General features: G+C 35.7%; 9 protein-coding genes across 9 annotated transcripts; 7 read left to right on the plus strand and 2 right to left on the minus strand.

Moving 5' to 3' along the window:
- Positions 1-298: 298 nt before the first annotated feature.
- On the minus strand, positions 299-3,493 carry CHS1 (chitin synthase I; the record flags this gene model as incomplete). The annotated part of the gene is made up of 1 exon (XM_003955285.1): positions 299-3,493. The coding sequence occupies one exon, from the start codon at positions 3,491-3,493 to the stop codon at positions 299-301; it is 3,195 nt and encodes a 1,064-aa protein (XP_003955334.1).
- Positions 3,494-3,767: 274 nt separating this feature from the next.
- Positions 3,768-5,348, minus strand: KAFR0A07660 (uncharacterized protein; the record flags this gene model as incomplete). The annotated part of the gene is made up of 1 exon (XM_003955286.1): positions 3,768-5,348. One exon carries the CDS (start codon positions 5,346-5,348, stop codon positions 3,768-3,770), a length of 1,581 nt encoding a protein of 526 aa, XP_003955335.1.
- A 937-nt stretch (positions 5,349-6,285) lies between these two features.
- Positions 6,286-7,242, plus strand: KAFR0A07670 (uncharacterized protein; the record flags this gene model as incomplete). Its single annotated transcript, XM_003955287.1, has 1 exon — positions 6,286-7,242. The coding sequence occupies one exon, from the start codon at positions 6,286-6,288 to the stop codon at positions 7,240-7,242; it is 957 nt and encodes a 318-aa protein (XP_003955336.1).
- A 222-nt stretch (positions 7,243-7,464) lies between these two features.
- Positions 7,465-8,919, plus strand: KAFR0A07680 (uncharacterized protein; the record flags this gene model as incomplete). Its single annotated transcript, XM_003955288.1, has 1 exon — positions 7,465-8,919. The coding sequence occupies one exon, from the start codon at positions 7,465-7,467 to the stop codon at positions 8,917-8,919; it is 1,455 nt and encodes a 484-aa protein (XP_003955337.1).
- Positions 8,920-9,451: 532 nt separating this feature from the next.
- On the plus strand, positions 9,452-10,174 carry SLZ1 (Slz1p; the record flags this gene model as incomplete). Its single annotated transcript, XM_003955289.1, has 1 exon — positions 9,452-10,174. One exon carries the CDS (start codon positions 9,452-9,454, stop codon positions 10,172-10,174), a length of 723 nt encoding a protein of 240 aa, XP_003955338.1.
- An 840-nt stretch (positions 10,175-11,014) lies between these two features.
- WHI3 (mRNA-binding protein WHI3) lies at positions 11,015-12,730 on the plus strand (the record flags this gene model as incomplete). The annotated part of the gene is made up of 1 exon (XM_003955290.1): positions 11,015-12,730. One exon carries the CDS (start codon positions 11,015-11,017, stop codon positions 12,728-12,730), a length of 1,716 nt encoding a protein of 571 aa, XP_003955339.1.
- Positions 12,731-13,053: 323 nt separating this feature from the next.
- GCR2 (Gcr2p) lies at positions 13,054-14,517 on the plus strand (the record flags this gene model as incomplete). Its single annotated transcript, XM_003955291.1, has 1 exon — positions 13,054-14,517. One exon carries the CDS (start codon positions 13,054-13,056, stop codon positions 14,515-14,517), a length of 1,464 nt encoding a protein of 487 aa, XP_003955340.1.
- A 228-nt stretch (positions 14,518-14,745) lies between these two features.
- NNR1 (NADHX epimerase) lies at positions 14,746-15,477 on the plus strand (the record flags this gene model as incomplete). Its single annotated transcript, XM_003955292.1, has 1 exon — positions 14,746-15,477. One exon carries the CDS (start codon positions 14,746-14,748, stop codon positions 15,475-15,477), a length of 732 nt encoding a protein of 243 aa, XP_003955341.1.
- A 351-nt stretch (positions 15,478-15,828) lies between these two features.
- PSY2 (Psy2p) lies at positions 15,829-18,243 on the plus strand (the record flags this gene model as incomplete). The annotated part of the gene is made up of 1 exon (XM_003955293.1): positions 15,829-18,243. One exon carries the CDS (start codon positions 15,829-15,831, stop codon positions 18,241-18,243), a length of 2,415 nt encoding a protein of 804 aa, XP_003955342.1.
- Positions 18,244-18,319: the final 76 nt, after the last annotated feature.

An 18,319-nucleotide genomic window follows, 5' to 3' on the forward strand; every position in this document is an offset into this window, starting at 1 on the left:
ATTACCCCTTCACAGCTCTGAAATATTGCTCGCTTCTATATATATATATATATTTACAATTTCCAGTTTTCTACAAAATGCAAAGAAACGGCTTGAGGGACGGCAAAATTAAGCTCCTTTACGACACTGTGGTAGAGTAATATCACATGTGACAATGAAGAAATCAAAATAATAATAAAAGCCAACTGATATCCAATTATTATCACCTATGCGTTTTACTTAAATACGTCCATTACTAATACAATGATTATTATATATTATTGCTTATTATATCCCAAATTGAAAATAAATTATTCCTTTAAAAATTAGTCACTCTTCTTAAAAGTCTCTTTATCATGTAAACGATACAACCAATAAAACGTAATAATGCACTGAGTGCTACCAACCATAAAATAACACTGAAGTACACCGTAGCTCTCGATGTTAATATCGGTTTCATTATCTCTTCCGAACTCACATCGTCCGTAACTTTCGTGGCTGCTCTCATGGCTATGTAATCACTTATACCACCTGATTCAAGTACTGCAGCAACAATAGCAAAATTCGTGAGTACCCAGAAAATGATTACCAGTGATCTAACGTTAGCGTAGTATCCGGTCTTTTGCTCTTCTGTTAATGCACCACCATTGTTATTACCACCATCTTCTACACTAGCATCCTTGCTTTGCAAAATATTCATGTATTTGCTATAATTCGATTGAATTTCTTCACTTGAAATTAATACCTCCATCTTAAAAGTACCATCCTCCTTTGTATTAATCTTACCCAATGGTTTCTTACTCACTGCACCTTTAGTACCCCATGATATATCATGAACGTTACAAAAAGCGTAAATATTCAAAATATTGATATAAGATGGACTTAGTAACAAATACTGAGCAAAACTTGTAAGCATATGCCATGGTTGCAAACATATTATGGAACTGGCGATGTAGAGACCATATGTCGATAAAACGGAAATTAACATATCAGCAAATGTTTCTTCAGAAAAGAGACCTTTGAATGTAACATTACGATCTTTCAAAACATCCTGAAACGTCTTCACAATCATGAAGATACTACAAAATATCAAATAAACCATTAATATGGCAAAAAAAATAAAGGTCATAACGTAGTATTTTTCGGTACTCTTTGGCTTATTACCTAGTGAAAGTATAAACGTAGTGAAAACCGAAAATCCATATAACCAAAAGAAGATGACAGATAAAACCTGGAAAACTTGACCATACGATACTGCAATCGATAAGGTTAGGATTCTGAAAATTAAGAAAAATGATGATAGTGAAAACCACGACATTAGTGTATTGAAAAATAGGTATGCAAATTCAATATTTAGTAATATCTTACGACCCAAACTATGACCACTAGTCCAAATTCTATAAAAATGACAGAATGAATAAACACTAGCGAAAAATGAACCATTAAGCCAACGTCTTCTTTGTAAAATAAACTCAGGCACTCTTTCAGGGACATCAGTAGAAGCCGAAGAGCTTCTTGAGTACCTTAATAACCATTTTGCATCTCTCTTTGTTACTATCTCAAAACATAAAATACGATCTTCAGCAAGATACATATTTGAGGAAAAGAATTTTAGACCTTCATTTTCTAGAGTTTCACCATAGAAATACTTCTTTAATGGCTCACCTCTTACAGCAACAAATCTATATGCCGAGAAAGCCCCCGGTAAAACAGTAATAAAACCAAAATTGGATTCTCCTGTCTTATCTAGGATATTTGACATCTTATACTCAAAATTTTGTGATGCAACTAAAGGATTCAATAATTTGGAGCCCATTTTACCGATATCTGCTTTAATCTCACCGCAAGCACCGCCAACGTTCGGGTCCTTAAATTCTTTCCAAAGTTCGTAGATAGAATCTTTACCAGGCATTGTACCAGCATCTAATAACGTAACAATGTTGGGTTGTAATAATTCAGCAAAACCTTCAAATGCCCATCTGTGTGAATTGATCTTTTTTTGATTTTGTTCCTTCAATGCGAATAAAAGTTGTATGGGGACTGTAGTTTGATCACACGATAACGTCAATCCCTCAGCAGTGACATCCGTAATGTTCATCATAGTTGTATGTTCGTAAAGATGCATTTTAACCTGTTCACTATTAATTTCATCCTTCGCAAACCCATCTTGATAGCAACCAAGAGAACTCATCAAAGCCAGCGCTTTTTCATTGATTTTAGCACGACCATCTGATACAACACATACAACAATTTTTTTCCAAGCATCTGGCCCCCAATGAGTGGAATTACTCTTACGAATCATGTATCGTATATTATCCATGACACCTTTTAACGTTCTACCAAGTAATATGTGATCTTCATTATACATGGTTATGACAATCATTAACTCTGTCTCCCTTGGCCTTAGGTACTTCAACTGTCTTACGGTAAAGTTCCGGATTGCCATTTCATTTGGTTCACAGGTAACTGCTTGATATCGCATAAATTTAAATTCATTTGTTAAAATATCCTCATTCGCGACACCCGTAGAATAAGAATGAAGTAAACTCTTACTAATAGGTGAATCAAACACAAAATTACCTCTCCAAAGTTTGAATTTTCTGACTTCAGTTCCAGCTCTTTTGAGACCCCTGTTTTTATCTTCCTCATCGTATCCATCCTCCATTGAAGTACTAGAAGATGATGATACAAATGATCGCTCATTTGTAATGTCATATTCACCAAGATCCTTGTGGTCTATCAGGAATTCCTCTTCCAAAGGCTCTAAATTTGGATTATATGGATCCACCATTTCACCGTGATTGCCAAGGTATGAATTTATCTCATAATCATCTCCATTTTGGTCCACATAGATACGTTCAATATCATTGTCATATACATATCCTTGTGATTGCAGTGGTATGTTGTTTTGATTTAGGATAGGTCTCGTGTCCTCTTCATTTGAAAGTATGCTCGCCGAATAATTATTACTGTTATTACTGGATATTAAATTATTGCCGCTGTGATCATTATTGAAATAATACTCCGTATCATTGAAATAAGTTGGTTGTGCATTGTTGGTTTGATTTAGAAGGTTTGGTGTATTTTGAATAATGTTAATCTCAGGTAGTACCTGATATGAAGAAGTAGGTTGATTATTATTGACAAAGACATCTGTATAAGCCTGCTGTGGAGTTTGGATATGATTGTCAGGATGCGAGTTGAGAAAATTCTCATACGACTGCCCTTCTAAAGTATTCTGTGGTATTGGAGGTCTACGCGATGGGATTCTTGACTTGGAACGATCCTCAGCCATTCCAGTGTTTGCAGCACTATATGGCGGCTCATTAGCACCGTACTGCTGACCGTAGTTATGATTTGTCGCAGCGCCAGAGTAATTATAGTAATTTGTGTCTAAGTGTTCTTCATTGTTATAATATCTTTCTTCCTCTTCAGAGGTCAGATTATTTCCAGCACCATTATATTGATCCTGGTCGCCATTTCCATGACTATAGTTCTGGTGGTAATTACTCATAGATCAATCTGCTCGAGTATTGCTTGAAGCTCCTCTATATTTCTACTTAAAACCATTATTCAAGAAGATTATTTGTGCAAGATCGAACCAAAATCTTCCATATATATAAATAGAAAATTAAATGCTGGACATGTTTCATGCGCCTGGTGAAATTTTGGCGTATGCTTTGATTTTTCAATGCGCCATGCCAATTTCGACCAGATCTGGAAGGCCTTACCGTATAGGGAAATATAAATGGCTTGACATGCCGAATACGGAAATAATTGTGAAAAGTTTATAAAAATAGCTTGTAGAAGCTATGGTCTTTCAATTGATCAACATTAGTCTCAGAATCGAGGCTAATGGAGATCTGTCCCTTTAATGTAATCTCCTGCAACAGTTGGGATCTTAAACGAGCCTGGTTAAAAATATAATTTCTCTTAAGTTTGTCAACAATGGTCTCTTGTAGGCCACATGATTTCTCCGCGATGTTCATTGCGTTTGTCACTAATGTAACGGCATTTTTCATTAATATGTTCAAAACCTCAGTATTTGCATCTGAATTTTCCCTTTTTCTGATAGCAAATCTTCGTAGTTCATTATCTGAAGATGTTATCGTTACGTCACATAATTGGAATACCATTCTACTCAATAGGTCGCTGTTCGTTTTGATACATTCATTTCTTGAAAGAGATAACCTTGATCTAGTATCATTTAAAATTCTGTTCAACAAAGTGGCTAAGCCCCATTGAACGTCTTTCTGTTCGTCGTCTATTTGATTTATGGCAAATTCCAATAAATCAATTTTAGACAAATTCAATTCTATACCTTCAATAGAGGCAGAATTGATGTAAGTTACAAGCTCATCAGGACGATTTGTTACAGTTATTATTTTCAAACCTTCGATTGCGAACCTTACGATATCAAGATCCTCATGCTTGATTTCAATTTTTTCTTCCACTAGGATAGAAGACAAGACATCATCTAGATATAATAAAAATTTAGTGATTAAATCTACTAGATAATTGTTTTGAACTTCATTAATCGTGGCATCGTTTGAATTCACATTTTCAATGCAAAATTCCATGACTGATTGAGAAAACTTGTAACAATTTGTTAATAACTCACTCAAAGAATCGGTTGTCACCTGATCCGAAACTTCCATCATTTCAGAGGAGTCGCCCTCATTATTGTTCCCTGTTAATATGCCAGTCCCTCTAGTTCTATCGACACTATTATCGCTATCTAGAGTATCCCTCTGAAATGTAGAGATATTACTATCTTGTCCTTCCGAGGACGAATCCCAGCTTTTCAATTCATTGATCTGGCTACTGATTAGGTTCTGCGATAAGTCAATAAATCTATTGCATAAATCTATTAAATTGACTGATTCTCTTGTCAAATCGGATGATTCCACCATGGATAAGTATGAGGTCAATAAATTGAATTTCAGATCCCATGTAATGTTATCCTCACTGAATGAGCTTAACACATTCTCCAATCTACTTATAATATCTGGTAATTCCAGCAAAATTTTTTCAATATCTGGAATATCTTCTAAATTAATATATCGTAGGATATTAATATAGCCGTTATTGGCAAGGTAATCAGTATGTATTTGCAACAGCAACCGCGTTTGGTTATAACAAATGTTATACGTACAGCTTTCAGTACGCTCCTCTTGTGTAGTCAACCCAACTTCATATAGATTGTATGCGATGAGATAGAATCTAAGTGATTTTTTGATATCCGAAAGTAGCCATCTCTCCGCCTGCTCTTCATTCAATACAGCCTCCTCGTAATAATCATCCTGTGTCACTAGTTGTTTCTTCTTTGCTTGAGCATTCTTTTTCTTGCCGAACTTGACTCTTTTCATTGCCTATGATCTACGATATTAGCCCTTTTCAATAGCTTCAACTTCCCTTGCTGAATATATTTTTTTTCAAAGTTTTTCTCTTAACCGGTTCTCAACACTAAGAAGAAACTCAGAGTCCTCACTTCAAACACTTATTGAACACATAACATACTCACCCATCAAAATGGATGATGTGGCCATCTGGTCAAAGAATATATGACTTCATCAAAATTTCTGTTGATTATCGATAGTGAGTGCAATACTCTAAGGGGGATTCTGACGTTGAAAAACTAGTTTCCCTTGCAGGTAAACGTCATGAAACAGAACCGTCGAGATTTTTACGAGTATCATCAGTAAGAACTGACCCGTGTCACCAAACTCCCATGAACAATCCATCCCGATCTCGTTGTGACGTATCCTTTCAGAAGATACCCTAGCTATCTACCCTTTACCTTTACTAGAACTGCATACCCAGACATCGCATAACATATCCCATGTTTCTGCGCAAATCGGAGTTCTCCCGAAAGTACTTTACCAACATATTTGGTGACGGCGTATTGATTATAGATAGAGGTACAAATAATTAAAGTGTATTATTATGCTCAGCCGCATTAAATTCTTGACCTCTTCATATTACGACATGACAGGTATCCTTTAATGCCTTTTACGTTTTATGTTGTTACCGCATCGTATGACTAACATCATAGGTAATGGTCATTAATGCTAGAGACCTTCAAGGGTACCCCAAATCCCTCAAAAGAAACTATATATGTAAACCCATAATGCAATATGCATTTTTGCAGTATTGGCTTTTGGTTTCGGATCTTCCCTTCAAGACTTGCTATAACACTAAGATATAAATACAAAGAACGATATCTTTAGCAAAAGTTTTTAGTCTCAATTTGTCTTTTATTTCAAATCAAAAACACTACAACAAGACTTAACACAATTTTCAAAAATGGAATACAAAAAGTTAGTACATATTGTTAATTTATTATTTTTACTAGGCGCTGGATTATTATCTTGGTTTTTAATATTATCAGGTGCGAGAGAAGGTGGAACGTTAAGAAAATTCTATTGGTTCCAAGCTGAGACTACGGGATTCAATGATGCTCCAGACAGTACTAGATGGTACAACTATAATTGGTGTGGTTGGGATAATGGTGTAGCTAACAGCTACCATTGCTCGTCGAGAAGACCTGCAGAACCATTTTCTCCTCGCGACAATTTCGGTTCCAATGACATCATGCCAAGTACCTTTTTGAATAACAGAGATACTTACTACTATCTTTCAAGAGTTGCTTGGGCGATGCTACTAATTGGTCTTTTCTTCATCATGTTGGTCATTATCCCACAAATTGTAAATATCTTCTTTAGTTCAAGAATGATAGGATTTTCAGCAATTGCCGTTGCTTTCAGCTGGGCTGCTTTATTCTTCATTCTATTGGCAGCATGTCTCTATACTGGCTGCTATGAAAAGGCAAGAAGAGCTTTTAAGCATGATGGTCGGTTTGCCAGATTGGGAAAAAATAATTTTGCCTTTATTTGGACTACAGTGTTCTTATTGCTAGTCAGCTCAATTTGGACAACCATCGATACTGCTCATGTTGGTTACAGGTACGCAAAAGACGGATTTAGTAATAATGCGAATAATGACACGAATAATTATGATAATGCTTATTACAACTCATATCCAAGGGCAGAAAATGATAATAACGTGGTAAATGATCGTACTTCATCAGATAGTGAACCTAACGAACACACAAGCCCTGCTCAGCAACCCACTTTTTTCACCAAAATGAGAACGAAAAAACACGTCAAAAAAGCAAATGCATCTGAACCAGATGAACAGCAAGAAAGTCAAGAAATTACTACCGTTGAGCATGGTCCCCAAGGTGTCGTTACTGACGTCTAAAAGCCTGAACTTGTTTTGACTGATATGCTCATTTTTCTCTTTCCCTTAAAAAAGTCCGTAATTCAAACTAATTAATAATCAAGATAACTAATTCAGCTACTTAGTAAATGTAATTTTTATTCTTCCCTTCTAGTTCTTATTGCTCTTTCTCTTTTTTTTTCTGAACCTATACTAACATAACTCATAATAACTTTTGTATTTACAGCTCTGAAGGAAAAAGCTATGGTTACCTCCAAAATGTCAAAGATTATGATAGAATCTTTGGGAGAAGGCCAAAATGCGGAAGACTATATCAATAACCCTCCTGAAAATCCAAACAAAGTAAAAGGAGAACAAGAACACGAACCAGCTCCTCATCAAGAATATCCCCCAACCCATTTGTACAAAGATCCAAGTACCACATACCCTAAAATGGACGAGAATTCTTATCTACCAGACGACGAAGATATTCACCAAGGTAAGACGGATATCGTTCCAGAGGGATGTCCAGGCGAAAGATTATTTCCAAATTCAGGCAAAGTGGGCATTCCAGGGTGTGGAAAGGGTGAACCAAATGCACAACATTCTAAAATGAATACAAATTTTGACGCAAATGAATTGGTTGAATCCAAAATGAATGAAGAAACATGTCCAATGGGCTATCAAAACACTTCAATTCCCGGGTTTGAAGGCCATCACACCCCAATCCCAGGTGCTGGTAAGCCAAACCCAGAACCTCACAAGAATGAGCCATGGCATTTAATTCCAGAAAATTACCAAGGTCAACAAACTCAAGACAGTGGTACAACTTCTGGAACGGGTGCCGGCATGGCAATGGGCGGCGCTGCTGGCGCTGCTGGTGCTGCCTCAGCTAATACGCTAAAAGGCGGCTTTGGTAAAGGAACAGCAGCTGCCCCAAGTGGTAGAGAAGGATTAGCTGGTACGACGAAGAACATCACAACGGATGAAGCAAATGCTAATTATGGGTTACCATCAACAGGATTTGCAAAATCTGTGGCTGCGGAACAAAGACAAAATCCAGCAATGCCTACATCGACACAGACTGGTACTAATACCACGGGGCAAGGAAATTACAAAAATATGACGGCAGCTACGACTAATACTGCAGATTTTGCTCAAAGGCCTCATGAGACTGGCAATATTCCACGCACACAACAGAAGCATCACGAAGGCTTTGCAGCAGACCCTGCCAAAACAGCTGATTTTGATCAAAGGGCCCATGAAGCGCGCAATGCAGGTGATATGAAACAAAGAGATCAACAAGGAATGACATTCGGAACAGGTATGCATGCTGATAAGTCATCTCATGAAAGGGAGAAGCCTGGCCAAAAAGCTACATATACTGCTCCAGCAGGTCAAGAGAGTGAGGAGGCTTTCTATACGATGGGCGGTGGTGGAATGCATGAGCAACTCCATCATAAAGAATCCTCCCAGTATACACATAGGAAGAGTAGTGGCGGTGGTTATGGTCATCAACGTGATGGACATAAGGAATATGATCCAGAACTGTACCGTTATGACTCGGCAACCGGGAAGTATGTTCCTAGAAATGAGGCCGAATTGAATGCTGCTGGAGAATACATCGAGGGTGACAGTGATAGCGCTAAAAAACAAGGCAAGAAAGGAAGTGACGGTATTATTCATAAAATTAAGAATGTCATTACCAACAAATCATAAGAATCGATGGAGCCTGTGCTGTTAATTTTGTTTATTTTACCGTTTACCTTGTTGGCGCGCTCGCATACATCCTTGTTTCTATTTCTTGTTTTCTTCTCCTTTAAATCTACTTATATGAACTTCACTAATTTGATATATATGACTATGTATGTATCGTTATATGGCTACTTGATTTATAATTTAATGTAATGAAAGAATTAGTTTATCGAAATGACTTCCTCAGACTACTAAAAATTGTAGCAATGTGACTTATTAATAGATTCTTATATCGTGTTATAAGATAAGCGGAATTCCGAACTCCATTTAAGGCGACATTAAACTCTATTTATTCATTGTCTTCTTTCTCGTAGTGTTTCTCCAAAATGTCATGCAAAAAAAAAGACGAAGAGACATTTAGCCGCCGAGAGTTAGGGGAAAACCTAATTTCACTTAAAAGTATATAAGGTCAGAAGTGAGGAACTATATTTCTGAGAATCTGTTAGTCATGTACATCTTATTACCTTTCAAATAAATTATGGCATTTTTATAAGTAATGCAACAAAGTATGCTTGTAACCAATGCTGACATTAATTCGAACGGGAAAGTTAGATCTGAAACCAATAAAAAATTGAAAAAGAGACATGGTTCAAAGACTACTAAGAGTACAGGTAGTAACGCTGTTATTGATAAGGATAAAGATTTTAGGTTTAAGGATACCAAGAAAAAGAAGAAGAATGCTACCAATTCGAATGCTAATATGATTGATCATTCTGTTCAGACTGTGTCACCTTTCAATCTCCAACTAGAAAATTTGTTTAAGGGTAGAAATCAACCAAGACTTCATCGATTCAGCACGACATCATCTACCGATGAAAGCACACTTTCTTTCGATAATGAAGATCTTTTTGATATGACTACAAAGAGCAGAAAACTTTCAAATGAAACTGTTGTTAGTAACGATTCTACAATTAGTAACAATTCAATGAATATCAAGGAATTAGAACACTTGACAAGTGTACCTCGGTCATTTTCATCAATATATAAGACTGGCTTCCTGAAAAACAGTGATGCTTCTTCCATTGATCCGTTGGAAATTCCAGAAAATAAAATTACTTTGCATGATATCGAATCATCTCATGAAAATAAAGTCATATCAATCATAGAGGATTTGGATAATCTCTGCTTAGATCAGACATTACCTATTACAAACGATGAAGAAAAGCAAAGTATTTGGTTGAATGTTCCGACTTGCTGTGACTTTCTATTATCTAAATAACGCAGACATCATAAGTACTTTCCCACTTTGAAATGAGTTCTAAAAGAAAAAAAAAAATTACATACTCAACTATATTAGTATCTTATATCATAACCATTACTATAAATGGTGTACACTTTTTCTCCTCCATTTTTATTTTTTAGAAATTTCCTTTTGCAAACCTGTCATGTATCGATGCACACGGCCTTTCAGTTCCCATATTAAATAACCCAAACTGCTGATTTAAATGCTTCACGTAAGTCCCGTTGTTACCCTCTCCTTCTGTTCAGGTGACTACGAATGCTAAAAAGTCTACTTATTTGTTTTAGGAACCCAGCTTTTCCATATCTGCCCGTGCGGCATTTTCTCAGTTGGAGCTGTATAAATTCTTTTTTTCTGTGTTAAGCGAGACAACACGAAAGAGAAAAAGAAAATTAACAAGTAAACAAAAGTAAAAGAAGTTTTTACAACAAACGCAGTTTCCTAAACAGTTCAATACATATAGAAACAGAAAGACAGATAATTGTTTCAGTGTTAAGTCACTTATTTTTTTTTGAATATCAATTAGTTATAGTGTTTCCTCTTTTCCAGAGCTGTAGTTTTTGTGAAAAGAAGATATCATAAATTTTTATTCTGAAAAAATTTATACCCTTTGTCGCACTGATTGAAAACCTGTCTCCAAAAGGTGGTAGAAGACAACTCTAAACGACACTCTTTTCCATTTAATCGACCAGGGAAGAACAACATCTGACTATACTTCCACAGTACTTTTTTTTAGTCCTTTTTCAAGTTTTCCTTTTCATTTTACCGTTTAATTATTATTCTGTTATTTCACTTTTCCAACATAATTTCAAGAAAAGAATGAACGTAGGATCTAATGTTCATTCAGCTCCTGCCCCTGCAGAAGTTTTGGCATCTCAAAACAATAGTGAACTTAACATCAATGAAAAAAGCTCTCCTTTACATTTTACTGCAATGCTGAACAATCTTTCAATTAGTGGGAACGTTCCTTTACAACCACTTGAGTTTAACCAAGATGGTACTTACATTCTGAAAATTAGCAATATTCCAGATGACCTTACTTTAAGAGAGGCATATACTATATTTGCATTATCTAATGGTGCAGCGGGTATCGAGTTGCTCGAAAATTCTACTTTAAATGATGATAAAAATCTTAACGATAGGCATATAATATCAGCCAAATTCAATTCTTTAAATTTAGTGGTGCAATACGCAAATATATTAAATTCCAAGAATGAGCTATTTGGACCAACATTCCCCTTTAAAAGTCATATTGAAGTAACCGAAGAACCTTCACGTAAACAAGTTCCATACCAAACAATAAATTTAAATTACAACAGTTTGAATCCTTTACAACAGTTATCAATTCATACTCCTATCAACAATGGCATGAACCAATCGCAAGCATCTCCTGTTCCTTCATCAAACAAGAGACCAAGTTTGTTAACTCAGCGTTCTAGATTTTCATTTAGCGATCCATTTGCTAATAATCTGGATGGTAATAATGAAGACCCAAATATGACTGCTAATAATGACATCAGCAAATCCTTTTTGCTAATGGAAAATGATGAAATCAATGACAATATTTGGGGACCTAATGTGATGGCGTCAAGCAGTATGAAGGGCTTGATGGACCAAATTCATCCTGCTACTCCGAGCCTAGAATGGAGATCAAATAATAATGGTAGAAAGAGTTCATCGTTTTTCTTACCTTCAACTGCTGGTAGTGCTGTTACGCCAACTTTACCCGACGTTGACATGATGCAAATGAGTGGCACCAATAATAATGCATCAATACCGTCATATGCAGCTATGCTTAATCAAATGGATCCATCTCTAGGTGCTGGTCAGCAATCACTACAACAAATGATGAACCAGGGTTCAAATGAAGTTAACGTTAATACAACTCCGCAAAAAGATGCATATTACAATTCAATGCAAAACTTACCTACAAATACCACACCTCATAGTAAATCTAGGCTAAATTCCTCTGTAAATAGAAACACTCAATCATCTGCTGGTACCACCACTTCTACCAATAATATTGTAAATAAATCGTCCTCATCATTGGCCAATAATGCTGGCGGTATTTCGCAAGCAGATTTATCGCTATTAGCAAGAGTACCCCCTCCAGCTAATCCAGCAGATCAAAATCCGCCATGTAATACTTTATACGTAGGCAATTTACCACCAGATGCTACAGAACAGGAATTAAGACAATTATTTTCTAAGCAGCAAGGCTTTAGAAGATTGTCATTCAAGAACAAGAGTAGCAATGGTAATGGACATGGTCCTATGTGCTTTGTCGAATTTGACGACGTCAGTTTTGCAACTAGAGCATTAGCTGAACTTTACGGTAGTCAATTACCTCGTACTACAACAAGTAATAAAGGTGGAATTAGGTTAAGCTTCTCCAAGAATCCATTAGGAGTTCGAGGTCCAAACAGTAGAAGAAGTAATAATAGTAATGGCAGTAATGCTAATATTTCGAATTCTAATGTTTCTTCCTCCTCCAATATAAATTACAATTATGTCACTGGTTTTACCAAAAATTAAGTTTTGTTATTTTTTTCCCTTCTTTTATTTTATCGTGTTGCATTTCCTCTGTATTATTACTATTTTCAATTAATCTCAACATATTTCATTGAGATACCTGAACTGTTTGAATCATCTCTTTATATACACTTTCATAACTATATATATGTTATATGAATATACATTTTTAATGGCCTTTTTCCTTTCGCGATTAATGCAAGAGTAAAAATTCGCAATTAAAAAATCAATAATCACAACTGAGTTTATAAATATTCAGGACATCATTACCAAAGCTTTAGAGCTTGATAGATTGCTATATTTTTTTACAAACAAACGTTTATCTTATGAATGACTTAGATTTTAATTTATTGACGGGAAAAGATAACAATACTAGCAATGATCCAATTTCAAACACACCTTCGGTGAAAGCATTAGGCTTAGTACATTACCAAGCAAAATTAGATACTTTTATTATAAGAGCATTCAACCTTCTGTCAAATAACGCCATAATTGATACCAACAAGTTACAGAGTGTAACGAGCTCACCTATAACAACAAATACTACTCCAAACTCAGTAACCTATAATGACAACGAAAGTAATAATGATAACATTCCAAAACCAAATGAATCATTAACGCCGAATAACAATCTAGACACGAATCAGGTTGTTAATAGCCCGCCTATCTCATCGAAGCAACAATATATGAATATTTTCAACAAAATTTCAAAAATTTTCAGTGCCACGTTATCATCTGGTGTAATAGATGAAAAGTCCACTTCTCCTAAGTCTCCAATAGAATTGTACCAAAGATTTCAACAAATATTGAAAGAAATAGAGTTAAGTTATGAGGCTAGCCCGTATTCTAACTATTTTATAGCCGTGTCTGCAAGTAATGACCCAACCAAGATAAACTCAGGTCTATGGCGTATAAAGTCTGATGCAGAACTGCAAGATGATCAACTTTGGAAATTCGTTTCAATGTGCATATTTGCAGTGTATGATCCACAGACAGGGCAACTTAATAATAGCGCTCTAAGAAACAAAAAGTTGAATTCATTAAATAACTCACCAAAAGAAAGCAGTATAAGTTCAAATGCCACTAGTAGTATAGATACTAATGCAAACAATGTTTCAACAACGAACGGCATAAAAAAGCCAAAAAAGAGATACGTTAGAAGAAGAAATAACACTGTCTCTGTTGCTCGTAAGAAAGATGTTGGTGCAAATGCTGGTAATAACGATAATTTTGTATCAACGACTAGCGACAATAATGCCATGTCGAATGCTGTTGGAAACAATATAAACATGGAGTCCCAATTTACTCAGTTACTACAAAAGCGATTACAAAATGTTTCACAAGATATTGCTTCCAGATCACTGAGTGGATATTATACACAACCAACGTCGCCAGGCTTCACTTCTAATGGCGACCCTTTCAACTTCAATGATCTAAGTAATGGAACTACAAGTCAACAAGGCATGAATAATGGTGCAGCAAGTAACAACCGGAAGAGAAGATCGTTAGGCTCCATCGATGTCAACACACTGGATAACGATGCCATGGATGAAATACTACAATTATCTAATCCTATGGATGGAGCTAAAGCTCTACAGAATGCAGGAACAGAACAGATTATAGACCAATTGAAACAATCCTACAGCTCTCTACTTTCTGAAAAAGATAAGAGAATAAATCAATTAGAGAGGGAGCTGGAACTACAGCGTCGCGAGATGCAATGGTTAAGGAAATTGCTGATTGAAGATATGGGATGTGTCAGATCTCTTCTACAGGACATACGTAAATAGGAAATTTCGCCTTATACAGTTGATATACAGTTTTTACTCAATGAAAGTTAATGAACTTATTTCTCATCGAATTATTTTTTTAGATGCATCGAATTGCGTGATATTTGAAATGAAGGGATAAAAGCACCGTAATAGTATATAAACTGGAAGGGAGATGAGATTAAATAATCCTAGAAGCAGTGTGGTTTTTGATATCCCAAATAGTTTTCTGGTGGTTAAGAATTTATAATGTCGACATTGAAAGCTGTATCATCAAAGTTAGCTGCTGAAATTGATAAAGAGTTGATGGGCCCCAGCATAGGATTTACTCTTCAGCAATTGATGGAGTTGGCTGGATTAAGTGTAGCTGAAGCAATTAACCGTGAATTTCCGCTTAAAAGTGCTGGCGAAAAGAAGAATGTTTTCATTTTGGCAGGTCCCGGTAACAACGGTGGTGATGGTTTGGTATGTGCAAGACATTTGAAACTATTTGGTTATAATCCCATCGTTTACTACCCCAAAAGAACAGAAAAAGTGGAATTCTACAAGCAATTAGTCAATCAATTGAGTTTTTTCAAAGTTCCAGTACTCGGACCTGAAAATAACGATAATTGGCTAGAATATTTGAAAGCTGATAAGACTGTATGCATCGTGGACGCTCTCTTTGGATTCAGCTTCAAACCACCACTAAGAGAGCCATTCGCTACAATTATCAAGGAAGTCTGCGACTTGCAAGACAAAGTCCCTGTGGTTACTGTCGATGTCCCATCGGGCTGGGATGTCGATGACGGACCCGTTAGTGAGCCTCACATTATACCCAAGATATTAGTTTCGCTGACAGTTCCAAAGCCATGCAGTCAGTTCCTTCAAAAAAGCAGTGTGCACTACGTCGGTGGGAGGTTTATTGCTCCAGAGTTTGCTCGTAAATACGGATTTGAACCCTTCGAATATCAATCCTGCGACCAAATTTTGAAGTTATAACTGTTACAGAGCCTCTGTCTCTCAATTTCAACGATGTCTATCCTCTAAAACGTGTTATACAGTGAGCCTGAAATCCTTGATATCTCTAGTATGTAATTAAATATAGATCGTTAATTAATGAAGTTTTACATAAGCTGTTTCGAATTACGAAAAAGCGAAAAAAATTTGGTTGAAAACAGAAAACACCAAATTAAATTTGGTGTCTCATCTAAAAGATTAGTAGGTAGAACGTAAAGGTTGCATTGTAACTACCGACATAACCTATTTTGAGTTTTTATATTTTTGTATCAAGAACAGGTATTGATAGAGAAAGGACGACTTTATTGGTATCATCTTTGGAAAATTGAAGTGATGACATCTACCAATACGAATAATCAAAACAACGTGGACGAATCCTTCAGCAATACGGAGCCAAAAAGAGTCAAGGTGTATGTCCTGGAAAATAATGAGTGGAAAGACAATGGGACAGGCTTTTGCACTGGAGAAATAAGAGATGTCGAAGAGGGCGATGAGATTACGAAATCTGCGTACCTTGTTGTTAGTAGCGAGGATGACCAAAAAGAGACATTATTACGTTCAAAAGTGGAAGGAAATATAGAATACCAACGACAAGAAGAAACCTTGATAGTTTGGAAAGATTTAAATGGCAATGATATCGCGCTAAGTTTCGAGGAAAGTATAGGGTGTGACACTCTTTGTGAATTCATTATACAAGTCCAAAGACACATCGAAAATAGCATTTCTTTGATCTCTGTAAAGAGTAGCGATAATGGTATTGGTTCTGTCCACGAGATAGTAGCTGGCCCAGTTATTTTACCTTCAACTGACAAAGACCAAAATACTGATACTTTGTATGATGCATTGAAGATTGTAAATGAAAATTCAATCTATGATTACATGAAAAATGAAACAATAGAGTTTATCTTACAATCAAGCTATATCAATTTGCTTATAGATCACTTCCATAGAGCTGAGAAGGGGAAAATGATTAAAGATTTGTTTCTTTTAAGCACTATCATTAAAACTTTAATCTTATACAATCAGAGGGATATTATTGAACTCATGGTCGATGACGAACATATCATGGGTATAATCGGCATATTGGAGTATGACACAGAATTTCCAAATTTGAAAGCAAACCATAGAGAATACTTAAAACTTAATGGGCCTTGTTTCAAGGAAGTTATACCGCTGGAGAACAAAGATTTAGAGTTGGTGGTTAAGAAATATTTTCGACTAAAATTCTTAAAGGACGTTGTATTAGTACGATTTCTGGACGATAATAACTTAAATTCATTCATGGACATCATACTAGATCTTAAAACTTGTATAATTGATTGGCTACAAACAGATCCATTCCTGGATAAAATAATGAACATATTCTCTACAGATGATGATAGTTCTAAGAAAAGAGATGCCATCAGATTGTTGCATCAATATGTAGGGATGTCAAAAGATCTGGATCCCATTGATAAAACGAAGTTTTACAGGACCCTCGTGAGAAAGGGTCTATTTAACGTGTTGTCATACGCATTTAGTCAAGAAAAAGATAGCAACTTGAGAATCCTAGCTACTGATTTGATCATTACAATTATCGAGCACGACATATTGCTAATACATAATATTCAAAACGAGAAAACAAAAGACACCGCAATAGATGATAATTTCCCTCCTGCATCTGATGCAATAACGGATGACATGAAATTGCTTTCCATTTTATCTACCATTCTACTTTCAGATAAAAGCCCAGGGCTCATGGAACAAGTAGTACAAGCACTTAGCACCTTGTTACATCCTGACGGTTGCTTAGCAGGAACTGATGGGGAGTTTTCCAATTTTTCCAGCATTAGTAGCATAAATGGATTCGATGTAAATGATTCGGATAATTCTTATGGTATGGATGGCATTTTTAATAGCATAGATAGGGATAATAATGAAACAGAAGCAAATAAACAATTGAAGATTTATTTTAACAAATTCTATAGTCAAATAGCTCCATTTCTATTCAAGCCGCTAATGCCTAAAGCTAATATTGACTGCTCAGAATTAGACGATTTTCTTCTGATTCATTTGTTGAAACTGATATCTTTTATTGCGACAGAACATACAAGGCTAATATCTAGGAAATTCATACTAGAAAATGGAATTTTAAAAACGTTGAGTCAATTAATTGGGCCAACTCATATCTTACAATTACGTCTCACAGCAGTTAGATGTTTCAAAAATATTCTAAATCTGAATGATAAGTATTATCATAGATACATTATTTCCAATAACTTAGTAGATCCAATATTCGAGCTTCTGAAAGATAATTTATTTGAAGATAATCTGGCAACTTCTTGCATATTAGACTTATTGAACATAGTATCGCTGAACTGCACTCTGGATAGTGGCAAAGAAAATGATCAAAATGCTAAACACAATTTGACTGAAAAGTCAAAGTCTCTCAATAAAGCCAAGAATAATTTCACTATCTTAAACAAGCATATTATTGGAAAATATGGTTCCATAATCAAGGAACTTTCTTCTTTCCCTTTTATAAGAGAAATGTTTGAATTTGATAGGATAACTAATGAGATTGAGAAGGAACTTGACATTGAAACTGATATTGATAGAATCAGTCCTAATGATACTGACACAAACAAGTCTGATGCGACTACTGAGAATTGCAAGAGATCATATTCCGAGCTAGAAACGTCAGAAAATAGTAATAGCAATGAGGATGTCAGCAAATTTGAACTTGACCAGCACGTCGTGACAAGTTAGATATTCATATTATTTTGTTGCCAATTTCTTGGTATGAGCAAAGGGATAGATGAGAAATCAGAAGATTCATGGTTAA

Source organism: Kazachstania africana, chromosome 1 (genome assembly GCF_000304475.1).
Source record: "Kazachstania africana CBS 2517 chromosome 1, complete genome".
NCBI classification, from domain to species: domain Eukaryota; kingdom Fungi; phylum Ascomycota; class Saccharomycetes; order Saccharomycetales; family Saccharomycetaceae; genus Kazachstania; species Kazachstania africana.